General features: G+C 43.6%; 3 protein-coding genes across 3 annotated transcripts; 1 reads left to right on the top strand and 2 right to left on the bottom strand. All coding sequences in view use genetic code 11, as the record gives it.

The window, feature by feature from the left end:
• Window positions 1-53: 53 nt before the first annotated feature.
• Window positions 54-12,775, bottom strand: EGR_05928 (hypothetical protein; the record flags this gene model as incomplete). The annotated part of the gene is made up of 13 exons (XM_024495177.1): window positions 54-156; window positions 3,147-3,317; window positions 4,415-4,473; window positions 4,572-4,691; window positions 4,769-4,879; window positions 5,605-5,910; window positions 8,214-8,309; window positions 8,902-9,178; window positions 9,284-9,464; window positions 9,521-9,555; window positions 9,629-9,710; window positions 11,508-11,662; window positions 12,561-12,775. The coding sequence occupies 13 exons, from the start codon at window positions 12,773-12,775 to the stop codon at window positions 54-56; spliced, it is 1,911 nt and encodes a 636-aa protein (XP_024350396.1).
• Window positions 12,776-20,408: 7,633 nt separating this feature from the next.
• On the bottom strand, window positions 20,409-23,391 carry EGR_05927 (hypothetical protein; the record flags this gene model as incomplete). The annotated part of the gene is made up of 4 exons (XM_024495176.1): window positions 20,409-20,521; window positions 21,144-21,272; window positions 21,388-21,454; window positions 22,897-23,391. 4 exons carry the CDS (start codon window positions 23,389-23,391, stop codon window positions 20,409-20,411), a joined length of 804 nt encoding a protein of 267 aa, XP_024350395.1.
• Window positions 23,392-24,231: 840 nt separating this feature from the next.
• On the top strand, window positions 24,232-24,774 carry EGR_05926 (Tubulin polymerization-promoting protein; the record flags this gene model as incomplete). The annotated part of the gene is made up of 1 exon (XM_024495175.1): window positions 24,232-24,774. The coding sequence occupies one exon, from the start codon at window positions 24,232-24,234 to the stop codon at window positions 24,772-24,774; it is 543 nt and encodes a 180-aa protein (XP_024350394.1).
• Between the last annotated feature and the right edge of the window lie 545 nt (window positions 24,775-25,319).

Here is a 25,319-nt window from a genome sequence, read left to right as displayed (position 1 = left end):
CCCCCACCTTCCATTTATTTTCTGCTCATAACAAGCAGAAAGAATGACTTTATTCACCAAAGATCACACTTCTTCAAGTGTTTGTTGAAGACGCAGGCAGTTGATGGTTTGGTTGTCAATTGGTAGACGGTGCGGAAGCTGGTGATGACGTCCTTTCTATCCAAAGGAAAAGAAGGGTAGACTAACGAGAGTAGGGCAGTGTGGGTCTAGTCGCTTTAAGGCCAACAACATCAACTGCCCGTTACCAGGAGGTTATTTATAGAACAGTCAGTAGTCATAGAGGTGTTGACAAGGCATCGTATTTTTGTCACGAGAGGGGAGCGGAGAGGGAATTGCTATTACCTATTCAAAGTTTGGAGGTACAGTGTCCTAATTCAAATTTCTCTAATTATACTTGACACGAGTTACCTCGTTTTCCGATTGCCAAAAGCGAATCTTGTACGAGTGGCGATTGGTGCTAATAACAACAAATAACAACTGTCTCTTGCTTACGGACACCAGTGATTTGGAGCTGCGTGTTTGTTCGGGTAAAAAGTATGTTTTGTCTGCGAGGGTCGCCTCAGGTTGTCAAATTACCAGTCCGTCTGGCCCTTCCACCGCCGACTGACTGATGGGTCGTAGGATGGGCACAGAGAGGAGAGCTTTTTCCTATATGCGTGTGTGTATGAATAGAACTTGGCCAACTGCTGGAGTTAATCTTATCCGAGAATAATGAGATGGTAGTTTACCAAACACCAATCCATTTCCCATTAAAATTTGCCCACTGTCCATATTTTCTGGACACCGGGTCGGATGAACTACTGCGAGCTTCTGCTTTAAATGGATTACATGAAGATCTCCACCATGACGTCATGTAGCTTGTAGGAACTTGTCAAACATACTTTGGTGCTGTACTCTGTATCTTGGTCTCGACTGCTTTCATCAAGTCACCAATCCTTAAAAAATGCCGCTTGGACCTGATGGATGCGATTCCAGGTTGTCGGCTTTACAAATCGAGCTCGTCTTGTTTCCGAGTGTGCCGTAGACGCTGCTTGTCAAATTGGCAAGGGAAGCTGTAGTATGTGATGTTTGAAGACAGAACCACTCAAGCAAAGTTCCATCATGTTAAAGAAGGAAGACCCGCCTTTCCGGATCAGGTCAGAGAAGGGTCTAAATCCTAACTGAGGTGCCAAGACGAACCTCCAATCGTGGTTACCTCGAGTGATAAGTAAAACAGTTCGCTTGCGTCTACGTTAAGTGAAAAGGTAAAGCTGTGGTGGAAGCTGCTGAGCAAATGTATGACGCCCAAGTGCCGGACGACGAGCCTCAGGGACTGTCAACAAGTTCTTCTCCTCCTTCACATGCGTCATAAAAAGACATCGTTGGGAAGGGATTGTTGGCCAACCGACTGGCCGACCGAAGTGTGACAAGAAAAGGCTTCTGTACTGCAACCTCTGTTAGCCGAGTGGGTGCCCCATGTATTATCCGCAGAAGGTCCACTCAGGAGCCGTCCACGCCTCTGGGGCGTGCACCAATTCATCCACCCAAAGAACATGCTTTATGGGTGTGTGCGAGTGCGTGGCACGACCATTCACATGCCAAATAACAACAATTACGGCTGTGAAAGAAGCACCCGGGACTAGTAGATCAGTTGCACGAGGGCTTTGTGTCTGCCAGATTCACACCTCAGAATGAAGCAGAAAGAAGGCCCTGCCCCATCCTCTTCTCTTGTCCTCGAAGAAAGCTTGGATAGAGGACAATTACATGGGAAAAGGACTGGTTGACTGGAAAGTAGAACGGAGGTAGGTGGTGCCACTTTTTCTTTTTTAGTTCCAGAGAAAAGGAAGTTTCTCAAAAAGAGACATTCGCTGCCAGACTGGCCTTTTGGGAACGGATTAGGAAAGGGCTTCGTCTTTCAACAAATAAAAGGAAAAATGATTCTCTAAAAAAAGTTTCACACGATTACTTATAGTTCGAAAGAAGCCAAGAGAACTCCTTTTGCTACCTTACAACCTTGGGCAGCAAAGTGATATCCAGGCGCTAGCCACCTTTAAACTGGAGGCGAGAGGCGTCGGTGGTGTTGAATTTCCTTTCACAGATCCAAAAACAGCATCACATGAGCCACAGACTTGCCATAGGCAAATTACCCACACCACTTCCCCATTTCAAAGTCGACTGGACACGAGGTCCTCCCCCCCGCAAGTGGCCTCCGGTTCACTGTTTACCGAGTATCGCCAAAACGTCAAAGAACGTGCCGGTTAGTTAACTTCTGACAAAAAGTAATTTTTACAGAAAACAGAGTAGTCAGGGGTTATTCCCGTATCTATCCATCTCGGCCGAGGCACATATCCCAGGAAAAAGGGCTTTCACGGCGCACGTTTTACTACTTGACTCCGGAATCGACAATGCGACACGCCCAACTCCCAAATATCACTTCCTGCGTCAAAAGTGAGATAGCAAAACACGGCAGTGCTATACGACATTGAAAATATTCAAAAAGGAGGCACTGCGGGGTTGATGCCATTAAAGGGGTCTGAATTTGTGCTCTCTGCCAGTGGATCACCGTGATTGGGAGAGAGGGCGGTGTCTCCGGCCGCTCAGACAAAACCCTCCAATCAAATCTCAGGGCATTACATCCCGACCTTAATTCATTGTTGAATGCAATTTCAGCGGCTACCGCAGGTAAAGTGACACAGACAGCAATGGCTAATCAAGCGGAAATGAGACAATCAGTAACCGGAAACTACGAGAAAGGGTCCATGCTTCCACTAAACCGAAACAAAGTGGGGACGTAACAACTTTCACTTGAGAAAATCACATGCTTTAAATTTCATCGTCTAGAAGCAATACTATGCAGCAATTATACATGAAATGTGAATTCACCAAAAAAAAGGGAAGAGCAAATAAACAAAAAGAACCCGATTTTCGCCTAAAAGATCGAAAAATGGTGGATGGAAACGTGATGGATGGATGGGTATTTACCCATTACTAAAATCACCAGGATGGATGTTTACCATCAGAAAAATTGCTTCCCAATTGCCATACTTCCGCATCCGTAACCAATTCATAGAAGCGTTCTGGCCAACAAAATAGCAAGTAAACAAGAGGAAGCCAAATGTCCATGGGCTTCTCCCGTTGGGAAGGCTAGCAGCAAGACTCATACCTACCTTAGAGTTCCGCTATCACCACCGTCGTCCGTAGCAGAATCCACGTTCTTCCACCTTGTAGTAAAAGTGTTAAAAGCACTGACACAGCGGTTGTTAAGGGACGTGGAAGATTTCGCGTTCCTCTCGCCAGCTAGTAGCTCTGCCACTGGCCAAAGGAGGTACGGAGCATCTCTGAAATATGAAAAGGGTGGTAAAGAACGCAAAAACTGAGAAACTGCGTAAGTTAGCTACGTGTATGGGTGAGAAAAGGTAGTGTCGATGCAGCCTCCGAGTTGCGCCACGCTGCCCAACGTTCCATGCTAACAACGTAGCTTTGGGCATCACCGCTTCCACCTCAAATTTATCTCCTGTCTTTTCTAATTCGCAAACGCTGAAAGGCGGTGGGAATCATCTGCTTGAGATGCAAACTCAAGGAAATTTGAACGATGAGGCAGTACCTCCTTCCCTCCCTTACTCCCTTCCAGCCGAAATCAAGGTGACAAGCCTTATTACAATTAAGGTCTGCACCAGGATGATCTGTGAGATCATGCCTTGTCTTGTTAGAATGACGCCTTCTTCTGCGTCAGTGAACAGTCCCAGCGCCGACTCAAAACCCCACCCCATAGGACACATTAGAGTCGTGGGGTAGTAAGTGGATAGGCCTCACCAGTAGTTGTTGGATGACCTTCAGTTGCGTCTACGGTTCACGACTAACGCACACACACACAAGCATGTTCTTCGGGGGAAGGGGTGAATTGGTGTACGCCCTGGAGACACAGAGGTCTAATGAGCAGAGCTTTTGCGGACACTCTATGAGGTGTTCCTTCAGTTCAGGGAAGTTACAATACAGAAGCCTTTTCTTATCAACCTTCTGACAGTCAGGCAGTCAATCGGCTGGCCAACGATACTTTCCCAACGACATCTACTTAGAACGCACGTGGAGGAAGTGAGAAATTAGTCGACAGGCCTTGAGGTTCGTCATCCGGCATGTGGTATCCTAATGCATGTGGGCGACATCCATTTGCTCAACAGCCTCCACTACGACTTTACCTTTTCTTCCCACCTAATGTAGATGCAAGTGAATCGTTTCATTCGTCATCCGAATTAAACACGAACGAGAGTTTTTCCTGACAAAATAGTTTACCTGTATTTCAACATGTCACGAATTCACGTAACAATTTGAATGATGAAGAACACAAACCACTGTATGTCATTGAGATCGACGCTAACACATCTTCAAAAAAACCCATGATTAGACGGGACACATAAATCGTAGCTCACAAACTCACCTCAGCCACTGGCCCAAAGTCATCGTCCGCGCATCCATTTCTTCGAAGAATTTCATCCACTAAAACAGTCATGCGAGCCCCCCTTTAATTGCTCAACCCGCAACACACGAGAAAACGGCTCAGACCCACGGTTATTAACAAAATAGCCTCATCCTACCATTTTCGCGTTCTCACTCCATCCGTTAGATGGTTCTTCCAGGTGGGAGATGAATTCTTGTGCCAAAACCTTCAGCACATGTGCTCTGTAAGAGGCCAGGTCGCTCATTTGTACAGCAGACTGCAAAAACCAGAAATACCAAAACACTACGAGAGAATCTAGAAAAGTGTGTAGAAAACGTAAATCTCTTAAATCACCGCGACGTGATTGGTTCCCACAGAAAAAAAGACAGTTCGAAGGAGTTCACGCAGCATCCTAACGATGAAGGGGTCCTTGAGGAAGTTCAGTTGTGCAATTCCACGAAGGAACTGGGTGAAATGAAAAGGCAAAGACGTGACTTGATCGAAACAATCGCAAATTCTGAGGCAAGCATCAGAGACCGATCAGTCGATCGACCACAAGGAGTGGAACTTTGTCAACTTCCGGCACGGGTTGCCAATCTACTTCGATAACAAAGGTATAAGGTGATCAAGTAGTTTCGTGGAATAAAAGGACGGCATAAAATGATTTGTCTTGAAAAGCACAGCGCCGTTCTTAGACAACCCCTTTCCCCATCGCCGTTTCACATGCCGATCCCCAGTTCCACTTTAGTGGATATTGAGGATCTCTGGCAGTACGGTCGCATCAGCATCTGATAACCAAATCGTATTCCCATGAAATTATACAAGCTTTGCGAAAATACAGCCCCCAAAACGCTACAGAGATAAATAGAATGTCTTGGTAATTTCAGTAATCTGTATTCTAGTCGGTTAACTGAATGCTTATAATTACTCAGCCTTAGTTATTCCCTCAACTTACATACGCGGTTAACGGATTGTTGAAAAACCATGGAACATTATGGAAGCAGCTTTTACTGTACCTCATTTAACTAATAGAGCTTTGGATTTGCACTAATTCCGCAATTTGGTTGGCTACTTCGGAGCTTGAGCATTCTTCTCATTGGCTATTTGTTCACCAATCATATTCAAAATTTTAACCAAGATATCCTCCTTATTGGCTACTCACTCGTACAAAAATGGGGTTAGCAACCTACTGCTGGCAAATTTTCCGCCACACAGCTCTGAACAGTAGTTCTTTTGACCAAAGACTCCTTCGTCAGTCGTCGCCAAGGCGGCAACAAAAAGGTATCGAAGAGGTGAGTAAAGACGCCGTCCGGAGAATAGAGAAGAGCAGAGGCAACTTGGAAAAGAGAAGCACTTGCTCGATAGGCTGTGGTGATTTCGCTCTCTGAAGGTGTGGAAGTGGTGAGGAAACGCTCCATCATGGAAGTTAATAGTTGAGCTAGTGGAGTTAGTCGACGAAGAGTATCTGACTTGAAGGCCATGCGTTCCTGAAAGGTCTAGAAATGCAAATACTGAGTATTTCGGCCAGAGTAGAAGGATCTGTGAATGGATGAGGTGAAGCACTCTAATAAGCCTAAAGTGACTTAATTCCAGTTCAACTTCTCGTCAACCAGGAGAAGAGGTGAGATTTCACATGGCTACGATTCCAATCCCATTTGACTCCTCGAGGTTAGCTGGGTGGTTTAAACCAGGGATGAGTCGATTTAAATTAACTCACCTCAGGCAAGGCTGCATTTCACATCTCTTTGATACGTAAAAGTCTGTTTGCCAAAAACCAACCGAGTAGCAATTTATTGCGCTGCTTGACGACACGCATTTGTTGGTTAGCCTCTAAACGACGCCTCAGGCATAAGAACACCTGAGACGTTCAGGCTAGGAGAGCCAAGGAGGCCACATGGTCATGAATATCTTCACCCACCCACTTTGGCAGGTCACGCGTGCAATGGTCTTGACGTATCCTGAGTCTTATGAACCTGTGTTGATATGTCTGAACATGGATGCTGTGGAGTTCTCAATCAGAATGACCCGAAAACCTTATCCATCAAGGTGAGTGAGATCTGAACGTGAGTACATGACTATCACCTGACTGCACATTTCAAGTCGCCTTGTAAGTTGAATGGGTGGAACTGAACGAGATCACAAGACAGTCTAGGATGCTTTCTGCGGTTGCAAACACTCGCAGCACTGATCTCCTTGCAACCATGGTGGCATGACCTGTTCCTCCTTGTCATGGATCTCCCCTTCTAAATAAAAAGCAAGATTCCTGTGTCGAGCATCTTCCCTTCATGCAGGAATTAAAGCAGTGAAAGGTGTGCGCTTGGATTCACTGCTTTAGGGCTGCAGATGGGAGAGGTGCAAGAGCTGCTAAATGGTCATTCGCGTCTGTGCAAAGTAGCAAAATATAACGAATTCCTTCCGGCTTTCGAGGAAACAAGGCTAATGGGATGGGAGGAGTGGAGGGAGAAGTGGGAATGCGCTGACGATAGGCAATAGTGGCTTTAGTGGGTCATGCATTCACCAAATACCCAGCCATCTCTCCACACTAGATCCACCTAAGGCATGCCGCAGTGCCCCTTGTCAACAAAATTTGGCGAAATGTCACAGGTGATAAGGACCTCGACAAATGTATCGAGATCGTCAAGAGAACAAAAACACATTTACGACACAGAACAGAAGCTCTTTGTTTACGATATGTTATTTAACTTCGACTGACTTGAGGGTGGTGGGGGGTGCCAGCGACCCCTCCACGGGTATCCATGCGCACCAATTTAACCCGACTCCACGTTGGGTTTTTTTTTAAAAAAAAATGGAAAAAAAGGAGTAGTGGAACAGTCGACAGCAAAGTGGTGGTGTTAGTCCATCGCATAATTGCTGTAAATTCACAGAAATCTCAGAAAGTGTTCTTTTGAAACCATCTCGAACCCGGACGAACGTTTGCTCTACCACCCTACGAGAGGAGAGCGCATTTCCTTCCCCTCCCCAGAACTCTTCCTTTTTTAGGCCAAGAATGAGCCTAGACCATTTTCCCCTCTTTACAAAGGAAATTAATTGTAGAATGGGTTTATATGAATGTCAGAACATTCAAGAAAAATAAGGAAAGATGAAAAGCAATTACAAGCCTTTCAAAGTGACCTTTAAAAAAAAACGTCTTTTCCGCTACGATCTTTGTGGAAACCACTTCCCCCAAATGAGGAATTCAGAGATAAATGTGCGCGGTTAGGGTTGCAAGAATCGCTGCTATTAGTGCCAGTGAATGTGTTGCAAGAGGATCGTCGCAGTGGGAGCGAAGTGTAGCCAAGTGCGCCAAAACATTTTCGAAGACGACGGAAAGGGCTGGAAGGCGGACAACTCCTTCAAGATAAACCTCGCTCCACAGAACCACAAATTCCTCAGAAATCCATCTATCGCACTTTTCAATACGACAGGGCGAAACAAACATCCTCCTAGACATCTACATTCCAAAAACCTGGCCCTAATTTATTAATTCATCTAATCCATCCAAACAGCTCCACGCAAATTCTGTCCACCTACCAGTCAGGAAAGAAAAGGAGCAATATTTGGGAGCACAATAATAACGTCATCCTCCGCCCCATGGAATTAGTTTGAACCGCAAAAATGTCCATATTACTGATGTGGTGGAGACAGGGGACTCGGGACTTCAAGGAATCAGAATCAATCCACTCCTGGCCCAACCATTAGTGCGTAATCAAACCGTCCATCCCCAAATGTTATCGTCGGTCGCCAATTCATCCGTATGTCCATCCTATTTTGGATCTCCGATTTGCCTTACAAGTCTTACAGCTATTCCTTCATCGTTGCAGTCAAGCCCACAAGAAACCGTTGTAATCATCTCGCGAATACGGAGAGATACCATTTCAAAGGGCTGCCTAAGGGCCTATATCAGACAGGAGTAATCCATTCAACACAAGTCCATTCCTGATATCCCCTACCAACGACTGTGGATATAGTAGCGAGTCGAACGCTTCAAAGGTGTCTCGAGATGTCCACCGAGCCGCCTGTCCGCTCATTCATTTACCAACAGGTCCAGTAACCCCATATACATTCCTTCATCTATCCATGTCTTGTTGATGCACCTACCCCATTCACTAATAAACAATCACAACACTTCCATGTCCGTTAGTGTCGCTATTGGAATGGCGCATCAGCCAGGTAGCAACTAACTACCGTGCTTGTTCCAATTCCATTGTGAATCGGGTAGACCCAGTCATCTAGAAAGCAATTAACCATCCACCAGGCAATCCATAGACTAATTCGTCCACCATTCCACTCCATTATCAACCCATTCAGCTATTTGTATATCGGTCCATCCTGACCTAGTCAGTCACTAACTCATCCGATCATCCATCTACCCAACCATTCCATCCATCCAATCTTCCAACCAGCCACCTACTTAACCTCCCATCCATTTTACCTAAGCGCTATCTATGTGGACTCAATTCAGATGCAAAATAGCTACGGGGACTCACCTTCACTGCCTCAAATCTTTGACACAGTCGAAGCAGTGAAATCTCCGCATCTCCAGTATCCACCAGAGTGAGTACTCCGTCGGGCAATTCACACCCTATCACACGTAGGGAGGGAACACCTCCACAATCATCGGCACCGTCAATGAGTCGATAGGTCAACCAGGTGACGTAGAACTGCCAAGCCTGTTCCACATTCACTGCAGTGATTTGGGTGCACAGAAGGCATTTCAGCGAAACGGAATCGTTGAAAAAACGCCGAAGATAAAGTCTACGAAATCTGGAGATGTTGCAGATGGGTCAAAAATGGCCTAACCCGTCCTTTCTGAGGCTAATTTAAACACTACCATTTATAAATATCAGGACAGAACAGACAGCAGCTTACGAGAATGATAAATCTGTCTTGAAGACGAAACGGGAAAGTAGGTCCCATAGCGACAGATTTGACGACGGTGCATGAGCCAGAAGCGTAAAAAGTTGAGCCACTTCAACAGCCTCTTTCGCCCAAGAGGAGTTGGTGCAAGCACGCGAGAGGAAGTGTGGCAACACCTCCGACCACAACCGAGCTGGAAAATGAGGCGGAGGGTAGGGGGCTAAATGTCCAAAGATGGATTTAACTTACTTTTCCAGGTGGCTGGGTGATTGGCGTAACCACGACTGAAATTAAAGAGTGAAGACGCAAATGACGATGAAGTGTTGGATGTTGATTTAAGAAGGAAGTTGAACTCACCACTGAGAGGACAAGAGATCATGCAGGAAGGAAAGCCATTCTCCACGCACCGAAGAACACAGCGTGTCGATAAGAGAGGAATCTAAATGGGGATCAAACACATGAGTCGCCACGGTTACAAAACAGCCACAATCTTTTATTCGGTGGCCGAAGAGGTGGTGCAATTTCCCGGTTTTTTGAGGATTTGTAAAATGCACGGAGCATAAGGCGTTGGCCTGGGTCAGCAGAACACCGTTACGGATGGACTTCTTCTGAGAGTTTGCTACTCTCCTCCTAACACTTTTGGGTAGTTGCTTCTATTGCATGTAAACCGACCCCACCTGCCTTGCAAATGGAGTTTAGCTGGGGGAATCAAGTGTTTAAAGAGAGAGGCGAACCACTCAAGGATAGACATATCATGGTAATGGGGAAAGACCCTCCTTGCCTTGTTTGATCAAACGATTATCTCGAGATTAATGCGTCAGTCGTACTTAACGCGGTTTGAAATTAAAAGCAGCATCGTAGTGGAAGCTACCGAACAAACAGCTTACGCTCACAAGCATCCGGATGACGGATAGCAGGCCACAAGCCTCGAGGACTATTAATGTTTTTTTTACCACCTCCTTCATGCGCGTTGTAAAAACACGCCATTGGAAAGAGTGTCGGTTAGCTGTCAGTCTTGGATTAAGAGAAGGCCTATTCTTCATTTGTATGAATGGAAAATCTTGAAGCAAACGTATTGCAACGAATTGTCCGACACCTCCACGTCAAGCTACTAATGCATTGACAGTAGGAAATCTCGACACGGTTGGTACCTTATCAACAATAACTTGGCAGAATGGCCTTCCAATCTCCTACATCTTCCTCGTTCTAAGAATAAACCTTCTTTCATACTGACATGGCTCACTATGACTTCAGGAAAGACTTCACGAGCAACAAAAGTTATTCTGGGAGTTAGTGCCTTTGATGTCTTGGGGAGCTGCTCAAAAACCAGCTAACCATCAAAGGGAATCGTTGCAGGATTGCATGAACTAAAAATTGTGTAAATGGATCAGGCAATTGATAAATTCACGGGTGAAAGTGTAAATCAGGGTAGATAAACAAGAGATGAATGCATAGATGATTTTGGATTGATAAAAAAAAACCTTGAAACAGAAAGTCATCCAGTGAGAAGTTAGGATGTCGTCTCACTTTCTGTTACCGTCGACGAAGAATTCAAGACTACCATCCAAAACAAGGAGAAAAAATCCATGCTTCCATTGAAGTGCTTCATCAAACCACTGTGAAAGTCATTCCATCCGACTCAAAAAACCCGAGGGAAGGAGAACTGAATAGAACCAATGTGGGTAGTGCTGTTGCGTTCCTATTTATCCCTTTCAAAATTTTGATGGTGTTGTTCAAAACCCTGTTGTCTCCAGTACTGAGCCGCACCCAGAAATCCGCCGATGCTCGCTTCATCACCATTGTTGTCGCCATTGCTGTTTCGTAAGGCTAGTTTGGCCGCATTTCTTAACCACTGGAACGACGAAAATTCAAATAACCCCCGTTTCCTACTTTGGGTGTTTTGTTGGCCCTCGTCGCACATCGCTGTCTTGAAGCCTAAAATCTTACTTGAAGCAGCAAAGGTAGATGAAATGGAGGAATGAATTCTAGGGGGTTAAAAGACAACAACTGGGAGCATCAAAAGTCGGTGGATACAAAAGTGACAGATGAATGCCTAAGGAATGAATGGATCCGTGCAGTATGTGGCCAATATGGGGGTGTGGAGAGAATAGAACCGGGTTGCCAAACCGGAGATGAATGAGTGCAACAGAGGTGGGAATTTAAACAAATGGGCAGATCTAAATGGATCCAAACGCGGAGTAGATGGACTTGAGGAACCGAAACCAAAATATCTCACCAAGCAGTCGAGAAAGCCACTCCGCTCGACCGACTAAGTCTGGAAGAAGGGACCGGCAGAAGGAGAGCGCCAGGTGCTCCAATTTATCACGGCAACCAAGGAGTGTGAAGTTGCTCACATTCCCACCCGATTCCACCATATTACTTTTCACCTGTCTAAGAAATAAAAAAACAAACAGTCCAATTTTAATTGTTTCTCGGGGCATATGCCTCCATGTCGATGGCATAATTCCGCTCCCAGTCTCGTAGCTCTTTGATAGTCTTAGAAGTCCGTCTATTTAAGATTTTAAGACATGAGATGAAAACGATATGAGTTACACATCGAGCTAGTTAGCCTTCTTGGTCTCCTGTGCATCGACTTCCACGACGATTAGGTGCAGATCCATTTCTAGTCCCCAATCACTCTGAGCTTGCACATCTTACATCTTTGAAGGAGAGCAAAGAAGTATGATAGCAACTGTAGATGTAGATGTATTATCTGACGAACATTAAAGACCTCCTGTCTTTCCCGATGTCAAACTTTTTATTTGTCGCAACGAATCATTTGAAACGATTTCAATTTCATCGTGATAGCAACTCCACCAAATCACGTTAGCTTAGGAAGGATGTATTCACCACTTCTCTCCATTACACAGCTCCCTTCAGCTTACCCGAATTATTCCCCACTTTTCTGATCTGTCTTGTGGCTACAACGCAGCTATGAAGGAGCTGTCCGTCCGACACATCAACCAACATTAAGCGACCATTCTATCATCAAACCAAACAGTCCCTAGGTCAGTTCTGAGCTCCCGCCCGCACTGTTGTATTGACTCCTTCCATGCTGGAACTGCCAGTCACAAACAACGCTAATTTACTAGCTCACTAATACCAAGAATTTACGACTCCTTTAAAAATGAAAAAACAAGTAATTCAGGAGGCAAAAATTACACTTAAGATATCAACTCCCACAAAAGGCAAAGTTTATGCTCAAAACACTAAATGGCCCAATTTGGGTTCACACCAACGATGAATTAATTCAAATTCGTAAAGGCGATTAGGGAAAGTATGGACTTACTGAACAAGAACTTCCCTAAAACGGCACATAAGATGCACGAGGTGAATCAGAGACTCCTCGAGCTCCCTGCTCATGTTGAAATCGCTATGGAGACCAAGGATAAGGAGATTTTGAAGGGCTTCCAGAGCGGCGCAACGTCGACCGACCTCCCAGTTGCAAAACCACTTTTGTTGAACCTCCTCCATTCCACCGAATAGGGATACGACGAAATTCATCTGCATTTTTTTCGGAATACAAATGCAAAAAGATATAATTTTCAAATTTGACAGTTACAAACATTGCGTAGATCCGAAGACAGCGTTGGATTAGGGCATGAGTAGTTAACCAAGAGTCATCACTGTTCAGACAGCCTACCATAATCAGACCAGTTGAAAGAAGCGAAATTCTCATAACTTAGGAAAGAGATAAAAGAAACATTTTATTGAATATCTATTAGGCATGACATCAGACGTTTTTAACAGAAATGAAGGGCAGAATTGCGTCTGCACGGACTGTCAATACTTTCTAAAACCTCACCTAGGACTGGCGAATGGCTCGACCAACGGAAAGAGGCCTCCCACAATGAGAGCGGTAAAAACTTAGGCACTCACCACAAAATACTGGTTCTTTAAGCAGATTACTTCTAATATTACACATAATTTTTAGTCTCTGGTTCATTTTTGCTTTACAAAAACTTGGGAAGTCACCACAGGCTGCCAAATGAGTGGCCAATAGGAAGAGGGCCCCGCCCCCTTCAATGAACAAGCAAAACACAATACAAACTGTCATCATTGGGTATCCTTTCTTGGATAAATTGAAAGCTTCGTGCCCCGTCTTCAGAAAAAAAAACTTCAATTTTATTTCCACATGAAATTTTAACTAAGTCGTCTTGACAAATAAGTAGGCAACGAAAACCACAGCACATCCAACCAATCAAAATGCAGGCCAGAAAAAGACCATCCCGTCGATCGAAATGGAGACACATTAAAAGAAAATTATATTGTAAGATCTTACCAGCTCAGAGGCAACTGTATGAGTCTGAGGGGACCTCAAAACTGCCCTCAAGAGGCATTCAATGAGCACAAAGTAGTTCGCAACGCCCTGACATGCCAGCGATGGTAAAGCAACTCGGACACTACAAACCGTAATCACCATTTCAAAATTAAAACCATTTCACCCACTTACATATTCAACACATCTGTTGGATAAGAAAGAAAGGCTTGGATGGTGACGTCACAGAAAAGAGTAAAAGGATGGAGCCTAAAATCAGGGAAAACTCGACATTTGGAAAAAGGGAAGTCCTACTCCATCACGCGTGATTTGGAGTCTTTTGATCGCAGATCAGTCATTAAGTCCTGCGTTTAAAAAAAGGAAAAATGGAATGATGAAGCCGATAGAAGAAATTTTATGGATAGACAAGGCATGAGGGTGCCGGAGAGGACCTTACGAGTTTCCGACTGAAATAGAGCCACAGTGAACGCACAACCTCCACACTAGCACCCCAGACCGCCTGCAGGGCTAGGATCGACTCCAAGGCGTGACGAATGGACTCCTCGGGAGGAGGATTATCCTGAAAAGAAAAAGGCATCATCAGTTACCTCACAACAGTGGAGGTTTCAAAACTCACTCCAAGGAATTGGTTGCGAATGATCCAAATGGCGGAAGAAAATCTGGAGATAGGATTGGGGACTGTCGGATGCTAGCGAAAGAAGAGGATGGATGTTAGAGTTTGTTTCAATCCTGCGGATTGTAAAGCAGGAAATGTCTTGAATCACGCAATCTAAAATGCCAAAAATTTCTTCCATTTCTGCTGGTTAGCGGTCACAGTTGGGAATTGTGCAAGCCATCGTGATTCTACCTCCTTGTTGGCGGTATTCGGCTTTGTCACTGGTCCACGCAGTTCTTCCTTACGTTGACAATAAAATGTATGACACGCACAACATCCACTAGACCTCAGCGAGGAACTAGACCGCCTTCGCTGGTACTTTAAAGAAAGACTGCGCCTAAATGGGTTGTTTAGTCAGCCACTCCGATTGCCTCAACCTGACAACTGTTGACAGCCACTCTAGTCTTGTAAACCAAGATGAAGTGAGGACAGACGAGAGGGAGAAAACCACAACACCTCCGCAAAATCTGTAGACATGACAGCTCCTTATCTTTGTGCCGCAGCTTCGCAGACACAAGTGCAATTCCGAAACACAGGTGCATAAACATGGCAGGGGGTTGTGATGAAGGACAAATTCATTTTCCATGCAGAAAAATTTGTCCTTCTCTTCATAAATTCTCCATTTAAAATAGATGCTACTTACGGCAATCTTGCAGTCATCATAGCCATTTAAGAAAGCGATGGCACAAAGTTAAGTGCACATTAAAAACAGTTGGCTTAAAGTTTCACCAATTACAAAGCCAAGCAAATGATCAAATAAGCTTTCTTTCACAAATTACAAATTAGATAGTAGATAGAAGACCTCTTACCTCGGAGTCACCCAAAATTACTCGAATTTTTTCACATAGCGGAGTTGTGACTACCAGAGCTGACCAGTACACATGCCAAAGTCGCAATTTGTCCACTGCTCCCGCAGGATTCACCACATTCGTGCGCGCTCGAATACCATCTAGACTGCCTTTGACAATTCTCCGCTTTCCTGAGTGGATTTGAACCACCTTTCCGTGAAGATACTTGTACCATCCTTTTGAGGTCTGCAAACGTTGGAAATATGAGCAGAACGACTTACACGTTCTCCATGACGAATTAGGATGAGCCAAAGGATGGAGTAGCAGTTGCAGAGAGAGGGATCAGAGACCACTAAGTCAAAGACCCATTCCATCAGGTATTCCTGAGGGCTGGCGGTGGATGGATCAAGTTCTAGGACGTTCTTTAAAGAGAGGGTGAGATCTTGCTCCGTGAACCTGAGAAACATAGTCAAAATGTCAAGACGAATGTGGAGTAACATAAGATTATTAGTCTGAAAGATGAATAAAGTAAACGATGTCAAACCGTAGATGTGATGATTGCTTGTGCACCTTTAATCAGGTACAGAAACCGACGAAGAAAATCAGGTACATACAAAGGATCAATTTTTCTAAGATAAAATAATAACAATGAAGTGTCTTACTCAAAAGAAGCACAAATATCCAGTAGAAGAACGCTAATGTTTGATCTTGCGTCTGGCAAATAATGCACACCACTGAACACTAACTCACCTTTTACATCAGGAGAAAACTTCAGTTGTGACATTACGCTCCTAATGGTGAATTATGAAAAATCAACATAAATACCAAAGCAATGAGAAATTTTTCGGAAACCCAAACTTGCATTCATGAGAAGGGGATCCTAAGTAAGTGCTAAAAGACAGAAAATGACCAAAAATGCCCAAACTTTAGAGCACGAACTAGCTCGTCATCAGTAAGGCAGTGTGGATAAAATTCGGCATTTTCCTTAGAATCTAAACAGAAAGACGAAACTTTTTGAGAAGGGAAATTATATGGGTTGCTTTGGAACAAAGCACAAGATTAGTGACCATATATTAGGCAATGAATAGTTGAGTGGAGCATTCAACTGCTAGGAAGCTTCAAAAAAAACAACTGTTATAAACTAGTTCAAAATAAACAGGCAATTTGGAACAAACCATCAAGACCCCAAACATCTTCCGCATCACTTCCAAAAATAGGGATATCACTAATTGCATCAAATTTGGGAGACTGGGGTGGTGAGGGAGTAGAAAATTTAGCCATTAGCAATACTACGGAAAAATATGGTGCACGAAGAGCCAATTCGACATTCGACCAAGTCAATCAAATGCCCCGCATATGCACAAATATGTGGCATCAATGTGATGAAACACGGCCTAGTGGAAGCTACAATTCCATGTCGAAGTTTGTTCTCGTTAAAGTGCACTGAGTAAAGAAAAATCAAGTGCTTTCAAGATTATTGGCTAATGCAGATTACCAGGCCAAATCTTGCAATTACTTGAATTAGAAATTAAACGTATTTGCATTGCAACTCAAGAAGCCAAGCTTGCACAATATATAATCTCGTATTTCGTAACCTTAATATAACCTAATATTTTGTATTGCTCTCTGTCTTGCTAGCGTATTCAAATAGTCAATTAGCACCAGGATTATTTTATTAAAACGCATTACTAAACATTGAAAGTCAGTCGTATTTGAGACAAAGCATGAATTGGATCAATTTTCTGCCTAATTGTGCTGAGCCTAATAAACGGATTACCACTTACAAACTTGAATATTTTTTGCCATTGTGAGGTCTGAGAATAAATTCAGATTATCTTGCCATATTTTTGGCACTTCTGTCTTTTTCAGCCAGTTTATTTTAAATTCTGTTTCAAGTTTTTCCTAAATTTTGGTTTGATAACCTCATTAGCAAATCTAAGCATCTTTTCAACCCTCTCCTTAGATTACTAACACTGCTATATTAGCATTAGGAGTCGTTTCCAAAACTGGTCCTTTCTGGTGATTTGTGCCACTTTTGCCCCTCAGAGCCCTCGCTGAACTCGTAGTGGCTCAAAATATTATGGCAGATCATACTACTTGCCGGAGTTGGGAGAATTTCGGGGGGGGGGGGCAAAAAGAGCCATTACCATGGCGCGTACTAATTGTTCCCCACTGATGTGCATTTTTTTCCTTTATACCTCTCATATGTCCAAAAAAAGTGAACTTTGGGTTTTAAACAAGAAACCGGTGGCGAGGATAAATGTCTCCAACGTGCGACCTAAACAGCTGTCGACAGAAAAGGTCGTGCCACCTGGATAGCATTGCCCCGCATTGACGAGAGAGCAGACCTCATTTGCCTGTGCAATAGAATGCTTGACATGCATCATTTGAGCAGTTCACAAGGTGTGCCAGTCACAATGTTGCACAGAGCTGCTGTGATTTACACCAACAACCCATCTTATCAGAATACCAACGACTTCTAATGCATCATCCACTTAGAAATGCTCCACTGTCTCCACAGAGAATCCGTAAATTAGTACTTTGCCGCCTCCAGTGCAATTGATGCGAATAAATCATGCGAGGATATCATCTACATTTAAGCAATTTGAAAGTGACACCTACGAAGGGAAGGAGGATGATTATCAGGGAATTTTTGGAGGAAAAAAAGAGGAAAAGTCCTCGTTAGTTGGGGATCGCTAGGCGCCCTCTGTGAAGCCAATGCTTTTGTTTTCAAGTCACAGAGTTGTCAATTGATCATTTTTAAGTGAAGCATAGGGGAGTTGCATTGAAAGGCACTTATAAGGTAGGTGGAATACGATGGTGCAAACTGTTTATTCGCATACAACACTCATTTGGAGTTAATCTAACCGCCATAAAGTGCTTCACACCTTTGACTCTTTAAGTACCTCCACCCAGCTTAATTGTTTGTGGAGCTCTTGTGCCAACTCGCGAAATCAGAACAGAATGCAACACTGCTGAAGTAGCGAATTTGGGACTCATTAGATGTCAGTCTTGGGTTGATTAGAGTTTGGCGAAAAGGAAGTTTGCAGAAGGTCAAAAGTAAATAGGCTTGTTAGCATGGCGTGCGGGCTAGCCTGGACCACGAATATTTCCTAATCTTCCAGGAGGCGACGCCCTCGACCGAGGGATGATATTCTGCTCTTAATGTCCACGCCTCTGGCTTCTCTCCCATTTTGTAGGTTGAAAAGAAAACCATTTCCATATTGGCCTACGCTCTGCAATCCTCATGGCCAATGCTTCCATATTTCACTGGCAGAACGCACTTGACAGCAGTGCTTGATGCTTCAATGATGGAAGGAATTTATCTGGTTCGAGTGACTGAATTCGAGGAGGGAAGTCGGATGCTCAGACGGTAATATGTAATTCTGAGGCGTTGTATTTAAATCAGCTTAGCTTTTGGGCAGATGTTTCCATAGCAAGTGACTGGCATTTAAAATGTGTGGAAGGCTTTGGAACCTCTCCTCTTCAAGGCTCTTGAAGTTGCATGAGAGCTCCAGAGGTGGCATTTGAAGGTCCGGTAAAAAAGGGACTATTGTGGTTGTTCGTGGAGCTTGTCCATGACATCCGAGCCTACTATGACAGGGTCGAGGAGCTGTAGCCGCAGGAATTCATTCAAGGTATTATGAAAAGGATGCGTTATCAATACCACTCAAAGATGAGCGTATCGTAGAGTTTGACAGTTTGTCAAAAATCATGCTGAGAAGGTTCACTTATGGTAGGGTATTCCCGACTGACCTTCTCGACACCCCAAAGATTTTGGAACTCACTTAACCTTCAGGAAATTGCTCGAATTATCTGTACGTAGGATTCAATGGAGAGGAAATCGTTCATCTTAAGTTTTTCCCTTGACGAAGAATAATCAACTTAAACGTGTGAGAAAAAAACAGCACCGTCTACAGAAGACGCCACATATTGGCAAAGGGTCGGATAAAGGCCCCCCTTCAACAAGACCAACTAAAGGTGTGAGGATGTTTGCCCTTTAGAATGTGATATAAACCACAGAAGTAAGAAGCAATGGCAAAAAGGAAACAAAGGTGTTTAGTGGCTACCTTCTCTTTTGCAGAGAGGAGATGTTGCATAATTATGCGGATCTCTGCAGTCACTTCACCTTGAAAACAAAGTTGACAAGTGATGCATGCAAAGGGGAGCGTGAAACTGACGTTCTGCCTTCTCTCTAGAATGTTACCATATAGTGGCAGGGTTTTTATGACCATCTGGAGTAGCAGAAGTGGAGAGGATAGTGATTGCATCCTACACATCTTAGTCAACTTAAAAGAGGTGAAGCTGCCGCCGTTGCTTGGCTATTGGCATTAATAAGTCAGGCAAAAAAGGGAGAAAAAGTCTTTTGCATATGCCAAATCATTAAGTAGGGTTGGAAAAATGAGTTGAGCACAAAGTAACACGGTGAGAGGGAAAATAAACTAGCTACAAAAACAGGGATTTCTAAGCAAATATGAAGCGAGAGCTGAATGATGAATGGTGGGATAAATAAATGGATGAATACGGGATAGACAAGGTGTTGATAAATGGATGAATTCGATGGGATGGATGACCAGATTGGTGGAACAATCGGGCCGTAACTGGTGGATAAATAAATGGATGAAGGGGCTCTCCACTTCTTCCTTCGCTGCTTCTGTGTTAAATTCATTCCTGGCCATTTCAATTTAGGTCGTGCTATCACCTGATCAGGTTAATTCAACCTTCGGGAACGAATTACCGGAATTCACGCTTCGTTCACAAACTAGTTTTATCAGTTCCATCTACTCCATTGGAACGGTACTTATGCAACTTGACCTTTTCCTTCCATGTTCGAACGACGCCGATTACTAGATCATTCTGAGGTAGGCCTCAAATACACCAAATCTGAAAAATCACCAACTTTTAGTCCAAATTCTTCCCTTAATTTCTTGTCACCGATGCTGTTGTGAATGCGACCATTGCTTAGAGGTGCCGCAGATCTTCACCGATTTGAAAGAAGCAGGTGTCACTTCACCTTTTGCATACGGACACATCACAGTATTTTCAGTAAAAACAAAAAAAATAATCGCGCATTTTCATATCATCTGCTCATAAGGTATGTACTTCTGCTACTTACTTACCACGAGTAGTATGCACCCCTACTTCCAATTTTGCGTTTTAAGTACAGCTACATGATAATGAAGAACTTTTCCACATCAAAATGCAAGAAACGAGTTTAATGGAGGCGTAGCACCCGTAAAAAGGAAGTTTTTTTCACCAATTCCTTCTACTTAATAAAAAATAAAAATCAAGTTGGCAAAGGGCTTATTTCCAAAAACTGGGAGAGGCACGCAAAAAAACGCAATTTTGATTGAAAAAGTTCTTTCTTAAGTATCAAAAATTCGTTGCAGAAAAGGGAAAAAATGAAATTACTTCTCAATCGGCTTTATCACTTCTCAGCGTCCCATGACAAAACGACGGTGCCCCATCGATCGCCGCGATCGATGCACGGAATTTCCAGAACAGCCTAGCCACGAGCAGGGGGAACCCTGTTACAAAGTCGGGATGATGATCAATCGATTAGTAATTGACTAGTTAAACAACTTCAGGCGCAGGAATTAAATAATTCATTAATGTTAACAATTTGTCTCCTTTTATATCACAAACTAATCATTTTTCCATTAAAAAATTACCTAAAAATTCCCAAATTTTCGCTCTTAAATAATAACTCAAATAATAATAATCGATTCAAATTAGCCGTCAAAGTGAGTCAACTCCTTCACATAAAGCCACGTAATCGGTAACGGCGTCACCGATGAATTTTCTCACGTGGAGTGGGAAAACGGGGAGGCTAGAGGGGGATACATACTGCTTCAAACAGTAAATTTTAACAGCGGAAAGTTTTTTTTGCGCACCCTCGAGTGAATTGAATCATTTTCGACAATATTTTGGCTCACAAAACCGTCCTTACCACAACGCGATAAATCACTGTTGAATGGGTCTTTCAAGTGCTGCATTGTTTACAAAACTACCTGTGCTGAAACATACATGTGGGTGGATTTGAAACAGCACACAGCTTGTGAAAATCGAAGATTCCTCTTTGTTTTTCTTTACTATTTATCGGTTAGAAGAAATAAATAAACCGAGGCAGAGCCTATTACAATTACTGACCTGGGCTCCGATCAATCGGTTGGCACTTCACTGGATCACGATTCGTTCCACCTTCCTCGTCCTGCCATTGGAAAGCTGATTCAGCAGAGGAGAAGAGGAGGTGTCGTGTTGACACTGCTTTCACGTGAGCTGTAATTTGCATTTTAAAAAAATGCCATCAGAGGAGAGTGAGCTCCAAGCCTGGGCCCCGCTATCACCTCTCTCTCTCTCTCTCCCATTAGCTTTGAAGTACACACCTGGTCACGTGATTTTGCGTGCTGCTTCTTCTCATCGGTCCATGCCTCACCCACTTTTGTCTTGTCGCCAATTTCCTAAAAAAAGGAATTATTATTTAAATCCACCTAGTAAGAAACAATTCACGAATCTTGCGATCTGGTAAAGGCTGCTACTCGGCGGAAAGGTATGGGGACACAATGGGGTCAGTGGCATTAATACCCGGTGGTGTGACACTGTCACGTGGAGGAGGCAAAAAAAAGCATTAGCCCCGTTAAGTGACTGGGTCAAGAAGCAATGCCTATGGGCGAAGTGGAGGTCAAAATCTTGACCCAGTAATGCTGAAAACCCGATTATTAGGTCGCGATATCGGGTGTCCACGGGAAAAGAGATTGAAAATTTGGACCTCAAATCTTTAGACACTACGATCTCGGCTTTACTCTGGCACGTGTCACGTAACAGTCATGTGAGATAGTGTCGGCATGCCATGACCATTAATCAGATAAAAGCAATTAAATTTCATGGTCTCCGCGTCTTGAATTCATGGTAAAAAAAGGGAAGAGAAGGCAGGATAACGGAGGAGGAGTCTGATTTGAGCGGTCAATCCATCCCTACCCCTCCACCCAAACCCCAGCCCTCTCAAACCGATTATGTCATCGCATGACTACTTTAAGGGGTTACAGTAACCAGGCCTAAGGTGTTACGATTCCCCAGTTTAATACGCAACTCCTTTGAGGCAAAAAAGTTTTAATTCAAGTGCCACACCAGAGCACACCCTTGTCTCGCGTTCTGGGTGGGTCGAACTGATTTGGTAATTTATTTGCAATCCTGCACGTGTTCGAGCCATTTGTTGGCACGAACAAAAGGTGTGTTGACAAGTGTGAGATCGGAGGTACCATAGGACCAGTCAGTTTCAGTAGCACTTTAACCGTTCTACTTCCTATCTATTGGGGGCAATCGACTGGAGGGAATCAGCGCCGATACCAATGCAAAATCGTTGTTCTGCAAATAAGCTATTTCTTATAACCAAAAATAAGAAACGACGATTTTCCCAGCGAACCCATCGAAATTAAACCACCTCAACCCCTAGTAGGGTTCTATTAGATGAGCTAATCAGTTGCATAAATTATGGAAATGTAAGCGCGTGGAAAGTAGGAATCCCACTGAAAAAGGTTAATACCTCGGTCGGAGAAACACACCCACAGAATTAGTCCAACCTCGTTAAAGCTAGGCTAGGCAAAAGGTGATCAAATGCGAGTAAATCATGCCACTACCACCTTCCCCAATTTAAGTCAATGGGAGCCAAAAATTGAAACAAAATAAATAAACCCCGCAAATTGAATTTGGTAGAATAAGAATTTATTATCACATTGAAACCATTAAATGTATACAAAGTAATAAATGCATTTAAAAAAGCAGTCAAAGCCTGAGTTGGAAAATCTGAGGGCTCACGAAGGCATCATGTGGACAGGATTTTCGTGCAGGATGCTTGAAGAGCAGACGAATAGCGGGTACGTAGATCTCGCAAACAGGTGGACACCTTCGGTTGGATTATTTGCTCCATATCAGTAGATAAGACTTCATCTTCAACATCCTCTTCTAAAATCGCCTCCAGGGTAGCGCATTTTCGACAACAAGCCTCGCAAATAGAGTAACCGCACTGCGGAGAATAACCACTTCTAACCGTTTGTGAGGTCTTCCTCTGCAACTGAGTAGTTGAGGCTGAACGTCCGGGGGAATTATGATAAAAGAGAGGTTTTTCTGTCCTAAAGAGAAGGAGTGACCGCCGTAAACGCAAAAATACGTCATGGAAACGGTTCTCCCTCGGCTTTACATCCGCGCAGGCGTCAGCATAGACAGATGAAAGTCTGGGACGCTTGAATCCTTGGCCCCGAAAGCCCTCAGAGGCACGCGTCCTTTGGGGAAGTTTAGACGATTTATTAGGTGACTGACCCAATGACTTCACTCTAGCAGACCGAGGTCTTTGAACCTTAGAAACAAATGGCATTTCTCCACATGCAGCAACGTGAATCATTATCTGGGAATCGAAAAATCACAAGCTAATTTAGAAGAGGTCTAACAGTTACTTTTATATGAACATGACATAGTAAAACAATAGTGCCCTTTAGTAGGCAGCAATGGTAAAAAGTAAAAAGAGGAAAACGTACTATAGTGTAGATTTTTGCAGTAATTTACGTCTATAAAATTAATTTATCTGCTTACACAACTCTATATTTCATCAGTTTGAGTTTTTTGATACTAAAGGCAAAGACAAATATATTCTAAAAATTTTTTTTGTGAGATGATTCAAAGCTTAAAAACCTTTTTAAAAAAGGGATTGTAAGATGATGAGTAACCGTGCATTACTTACAGTTCGAGTATTTGGGATTTTCTTGGGGGCCACTAATCCAGTTCCCAATATCTGTAATACACATTTTTGTAAAGTTAAAAAAACTCTTGTGCCTACACCCAACAAATAGTTCACTTATTGTTGTTGGTTCTTATAGGTTAAATAGAGACCTGAAAATATGTGAAAGCAAGCATTTTAAATTCCGTTTGGGAAAATCCGCAACACACTTGTAATTGTTATTCTGGACATGTATGTATAGCGTCCCAAGACTTCCCTGAAGACGAAAGAAGATGCAATACTCCGGCAGAATATATATTCAGCATAGAGCAAGTGTTTGGGCTACTGGCATGGCCCGAAGGTCAGCCCACCCAGTGAGGTACAAGAAGGCTAATTCAAAAGTACCAAAAGTGGCGCCTCACCAATACCGAGGGATAAACCACCATCGTACTACACATGTGGCCCTATTGACTTTTGTATTGATCCATTTGACAACGTAGTGACCCATCCCACGGGGTTTTGATTCCAATGGGTGACCTGCAATGCGCCTTTCTAGCCTTCTGCGATTTTTGCCAGAGGGGTTCATCGATGTGCAGTGATAAGACTCTTAGAAAGATATGCATGGATTGCAACATCTACACGGAAAGCTTCAATGACAGCAAAGTAGATATCCAATTTCGTAAGCACACGGGAAACTCGAAAAGGAATGTCGACTATGAGGGCTTTTTAGACTTTATTAATGGCGCATTTTCTGATGCTTATTCTTGTGCATACAAAATCAGTAAAACGGCGGCGATCGAAGAATTAAAGTCCAAAATTGCTGCCGGTTGGCCTCAGTTGAACAATACGACCGAGGTCGACTGTGAGGAAGGCCTCGAAAGGCTGTGTGACGTTAAACTGTACACCGGAATTCATAGGGCAAGGTTTGACCCAGAAACCGGGAAAGGATTGGGCAAAGATGGGAGTGAGGATAATGCCATCTGCAGTGGATACGTCAATGGCTATACAAATATGGGTACCTACGATCTGACCCACTCATACACATCACCCTTGAAAAAGCAGTGCCAGTGAGATGTGTGAATACTAAGTCACTGTTCAAAACAATCAGAAAGGGAATTTTGGTCACAAAAAAGGAGGGATGGCTGCTTATGTCGCTTTATTTCCTTTTATTTGTGTACTTTATTTCATTGTATTCGATGTTTTTTAATTTTAGTTGCAAATGAAGTTATTACAACATTACTCCTATTCTGTCGTAGCGTCCCGAGACTCCCTGAAGACGAAAGAAGACACAATACTCGGGCAGAATATATATATTCAGCACGGAGAAGGTGTCTGGGCTATTGGCATGGCCCAAAAGGCCAGCCCACCCAGCGAGGTACAAGGGGGCTAATTCAAAGTACAAAAGTGGCGCCTCACCAATATCGAGGGCTAAACCACCATCGTATTACATAGCCTCCCTCCTCTTTTGAGCGTCGTCCCCGGCGCTCCCACAGGTCAACCTCCCGCGTCAGCCATTACAACGTAGTCGGTGCAGTAAAGAAACACCCACGAGCCAACCGTGCCAGTCACCAAATTAGCGCGCAACTGAGGGGATACCTGACCTCAACGTCAATGAT

The sequence above is a fragment of the Echinococcus granulosus genome (genome assembly GCF_000524195.1).
Source record: "Echinococcus granulosus chromosome Unknown EG_S00048, whole genome shotgun sequence".
NCBI lineage: Eukaryota > Metazoa > Platyhelminthes > Cestoda > Cyclophyllidea > Taeniidae > Echinococcus > Echinococcus granulosus.
This window is presented reverse-complemented; position numbering and strand designations above follow the sequence as displayed.